Source organism: Oratosquilla oratoria, chromosome 26, assembly GCF_046742065.1.
Source record: "Oratosquilla oratoria isolate Oo_2021 chromosome 26, ASM4674206v1, whole genome shotgun sequence".
In the NCBI taxonomy this organism is placed as follows: Eukaryota; Metazoa; Arthropoda; class Malacostraca; order Stomatopoda; family Squillidae; genus Oratosquilla; species Oratosquilla oratoria.
This window is the reverse complement of record NC_134802.1, coordinates 47,959,875-47,964,736: the sequence shown is the minus strand read 5'-3', so window position 1 is coordinate 47,964,736 and position 4,862 is coordinate 47,959,875. Positions and strand designations below refer to the sequence as shown.

Sequence of the window (4,862 nt, the reverse complement as noted above, 5' to 3'; positions counted from 1 at the left end):
GTGGTCGGTACTGACCTCATGTCACTGCGCTGTCGTCTGCGGACGATCAACAGCGAGATTGATGCAACGAACTTCAGTGTCATTCCGACGAGGAACACGGTGAGGCTTAGGATCGAGTGTAGCGACGTCCTCTTCTTCCAGAGCGCTCTCCAGAACAAGAGCTTCGTCAGGCTGGTTGAGCTGCAGGAGCTGGACATTGAGTACTGCAAGATCGGTGAGGTTCCGCGCGAGGCGTTCTTCGGTCTGCATTCCTTGCGGAATCTTACGCTCCGCACCTACAACACCGACTGGTCTGCAATGACGCTCACCATTGCCAAAGATGCCTTCCGGGACCAGAAGCGTCTGGAGCGTCTGGACCTCGGTGACAACAACATTTGGACCCTGCCCAGGGGCGTCTTCTGCGATATGGAGAACTTGAGAATCCTCAACCTCTCGAGGAACAAGTTGCAAGAAGTCAGTGATCTAAGTTTCACGAACTCGGACCAAATATGTGCCCAGGGGCTTCGACAACTTGATTTATCGTATAATCATTTAGTGTCAGTGACGGCCTTTGGTTTTGCAGCTCTAAAAAACCTGCAGAGACTGAACATGAGTTTAAACGGGATTAGCAAACTGGAGGACAAGGCGTTGTTCGGAATGTACTCATTAGAAGTGTTAGATTTATCCGGTAATCTTCTCACAGCGCTACCACCGGAACTTTTCCAAGAAAATAAAAGACTGACGAAATTGTACTTGAAAAACAATTCTATAAGTGTCTTAGCGCCTGGTTTGTTTAGTGGCCTAGATATGTTATTAGAACTAGATCTCTCTAATAACGAGTTGACCAATACCTGGGTCAATTCGGAAACGTTTACCGACCTTATACGCCTCGCAATTCTCGATCTATCTTACAACAAGATAGTGCGACTTGACGCCGCCACGTTCCGCGACCTAACCAACCTGCAAGCTCTCAATCTCCATCAAAATCAAATTGAAATCATTTCCGATAACACCTTCAGCGAGCTGTTCAGACTGCACACGCTCGTCCTGTCGAGTAATCGGCTGAGCACCATCGGGGCGTTTACATTTTCCGGTCTGGTCGGTCTGCATGTGCTACACCTGGATGACAATATGATATATGATATCAATGAAAACGCGTTGCAGAATTCCACGCAGCTGCAAGAGCTGTATCTGAGCGAGAACGAGGTGAAGGAAGTACCCAAAGTTGTACAGACTCTGGCATACTTAAAAACCCTCGACATTACCGCTAACCACATCACCGACATCCGCAACGCTCCCTTTCGCCACCTCCAACACCTCAGCAATCTCAAGCTCTCCTCCAACATCATCACCAACATCAACAAAGAAATTTTCTCCAACCTGACGAACCTCCAGATACTGAATCTTGAGAGTAACGAGATACACGATGTGGAGAGCAGTGCTTTTGACAAGAATGTGAACTTGCAGGCCATACGGCTGGACGATAACCACCTGACAAATGTAGTGGGGCTGTTCGCTGACCTGCCAAATTTGATTTGGCTTAACCTGTCTAAGAACCACCTGGAGGTGTTCGACTACGCGTTCATCCCAAAAGGACTGGAATATCTTGACTTGCGTTCAAATAATATTTCCGAACTCGGAAACTATTATGAGATCGAAAGTCAGCTGAGTCTCAGAGTGTTCGATGCTAGTTATAACCGTTTGATGGATATCAGTGCCAGTTCAGTGCCAGATAGTGTCGAAATTCTCTTGCTAAACAATAATCTTATAACACGAGTGCAAGCATACGCGTTCTTTAAGAAAAACAATTTGACTCGAGTGGATCTGTTTGCTAACCAGATCAGTAATATCGATCAGAATGCTCTTCGTATATCGGCCGTCGAAGTCAACCGGGATCTACCCGAGTTCTACCTCGGAGGGAATCCCTTTCAATGTGACTGCACCATGGGATGGTTGCAGAGCATTAACAGCCTGGAAGTCACACGACAGCATCCGAGTGTCATCGACCTCGACTCGATCTACTGTCGTCTTCTGAACAACCGTGCTCAGTCGATCATCCCGCTGTTGGAGGCCAAGAAGTCGCAGTTCCTCTGTGAGTATGAGTCCCATTGTTTCGCTCTCTGCCACTGTTGCGACTTCGATGCCTGCGACTGCGAGATGACGTGTCCGACGAACTGCACCTGTTTCCATGATGAGTCCTGGGTCGCCAACATCGTGGATTGTTCTGTCTCCGAATACGAGGTAATGCCGGAGAGGATCCCCATGGACTCCACCGAGGTTTATTTAGACGGAAACAACTTCCGTGACCTCTCGAGTCACACGTTTATTGGCCGCAAGAACCTCAGGGTTCTGTTCCTCAACAACAGCAATATCGAGATCATACACAACAGGACCTTCAACGGGCTCAAACAGCTTCATGTTCTTCACCTTGAGAACAACGTCATCCGTGTTCTTAAGGGCTACGAACTGGAACAGCTGTCTTCCCTGCGAGAGCTCTACCTTCACAACAACAAACTCATGACCATTCACAACTCAACCTTCGCGACGCTGACGTCGCTGGAGATCCTCCGCCTGGACGGAAACCTCTTGACGGTGTTCCCCGTCTGGTATCTGGGCATGAACCAGTATCTAGTGTCAGTGCAGTTACGAGATAACCCTTGGAGTTGCGAGTGTGACTACTTGGAGGAGATGCGGACGTGGGTGCAGACAGTGGGGAAGAAGTTGGTGGATCTGGAGGAGATGGTCTGTGTTCACAACGAGACGGGAGAAGAAGGCCCTCGCGTCTCCGCCTTCAACATATCCACCTGCACCAACTTCACCGCCACGACCATCATCAAACACGAGGTTCTCGAGGATTACGTCTTCCTGCCGACGATCACGCTGAGCGCCTTCGCCCTTCTGCTCTTGGTCACTCTCCTCATCTTCTGCAACCGCAACAGGATGCGCGTGTGGCTTTACGCTAAATACGGCGTCCGACTCTTCTACAAGAGCGAATACGAGGGTGACCGGGACAAGCTCTTCGACGCCTTCGTCAGCTACAGCTCCAAGGACGAGGTGTTTGTGACTCAGATCTTAGCGCCGGAGTTGGAACGGGGCAATCCTGCCTACAAACTTTGTCTCTACTATCGTGACTTCCCTGTGGGTGCCTACATCGCCGACACCATCGTCAGTGCCGTGGAATCAAGTAAGCGCACCATCATCATCCTCTCGGAAAATTTCATAAAATCGGAATGGTGTCGGTTCGAGCTCCGTTCCGCCCACCACCAGGTCCTCAAGGACCGAAGGCGCCGCCTGATCGTCATCCTTCTGGGAGATGTTCCTCAACGGGACCTTGATCCGGACATACGTCTCTACTTGAAAACAAACACTTATCTGAAATGGGGAGACACACAGTTTTGGGAGAAGCTGAAGTTCGCTATGCCCGACGCGCGACCCCCTTCCAGAAGCCACCACCTTCACACTTTGGGGTCCCAGCCCCCGGTGCCACGCCCCGTGGCCGTGCACATCTAGCCAGAGGGGGCCGCGCCGCCGCCAGATGTCACGGCAGTGTGGTGCTGAGGTCCCCCACCCCTTCCAGAAATTCTTATTCCAGGGGGGGTGGTACAGGACCTGAGCCATCGTTTAGCAGGGTTGCAGACCTCATAGGCTGGAAATGAACACCAGATCTTGGGTCCTGGCACCGGGTTCCGACCTTACAGGTATGGATATGCTGGAATTTCAGGGATCAGCCCCTGATATGGCTTCAGAATCCAGCTTCAGCTGTACTATGGAGCTTGTTCGTGTTATGGTGTTAACAGGGCATTTTGTGGTATGGTTTTTTGTCAGAATTTAGAGTGTGGTATTAGGAAACGTGTTTTAGAATTATGTTAAAAATCTAGAGGTCATTACGACTTAATGGACAAATGATACTATTCCTGTCATTTTTCAATTCACCCTTGCCGTGCCGTGATGCGAGATCACAACTATTCTATGGATTGATAACTTTCTAGAATCATTATTCTTTTACTTATGGTCTTTAAAATATTTGTAGGTATTCTTTTAAACTGGTTTGTCATAAAACTATATTCTGTCAGATCATGCTCGTGGTGTACTACTAAATATTTTTGTTAATTACTCAGTGCTCCTAGATGGTTTTTTGGTCCAGCTGCCATCGAACTATGCTCTTATTAGATTCTATTGTCGAGACATGTCATGATATTTGGTTCAAGCCAACTCTTAATAAGTTTCAATTATATTTTTTTACTCGCATATTTCAAAACGCGACAAGCAAACTGATAAGAAAACGAAAAAAATTAGATTTATGATTTACTAATCATGCAAAGGTATGATATGGTACACAGGTTATGCCAAGAGATTGTGATTTGACTATGTTAGGAAACAGTACGTGGATGAGACATGTTATCTACTGTTTCACCACAGTTCCAGTGACACTATCAGAATTTTGAAACTCTTTACAAGCTCTGCTCTAGTTATCGCAAGATGATTTGTGCAGTCATAAGACGGACCCACGACTAAGGAGGAGTCTAGATAGGTCTAGATAACCCTCTTCAAGTTCTAGATTCATTCTAGGCTGAATAGAATCACATGGTAATAATTCTAAACGATACTACCCTGTTGTAGGCATTATTCAGGGACAGTGACCGAAATATTCATTGTGGCCAAGATTAAGGGTACAACACAGTTTATATATATATATATATATATATATATATATATATATATGTATGTATGTATACCGTGTGTGTATTGTTGTAGTATTGGAACAATACTAAAGGTGTATGCAGCCTTTGTTGGCGTTTAACTGCCGAGTCTTTATAGCCAAGTCATACTAAGGCGTGGCTCTCTGGTCAGACTCTTCTCTCCCCTGTCGCGTCGCGGCGTCC

The 4,862-nt window shown here is 47.3% G+C and overlaps 1 protein-coding gene across 1 annotated transcript in view; it reads left to right on the top strand.

The window, feature by feature from the left end:
* The window catches only part of Tollo (Toll-like receptor Tollo), a 3,594-nt gene extending 105 nt beyond the window's left edge, over nt 1–3,489 (top strand). Inside the window, exon 1 of the mRNA XM_076209219.1 lies at nt 1–3,489. This exon is cut by the window's left edge and continues 105 nt beyond it. Coding sequence (XP_076065334.1) covers nt 1–3,489 — 3,489 coding nt within the window.
* The last annotated feature ends 1,373 nt before the right edge of the window (nt 3,490–4,862 follow it).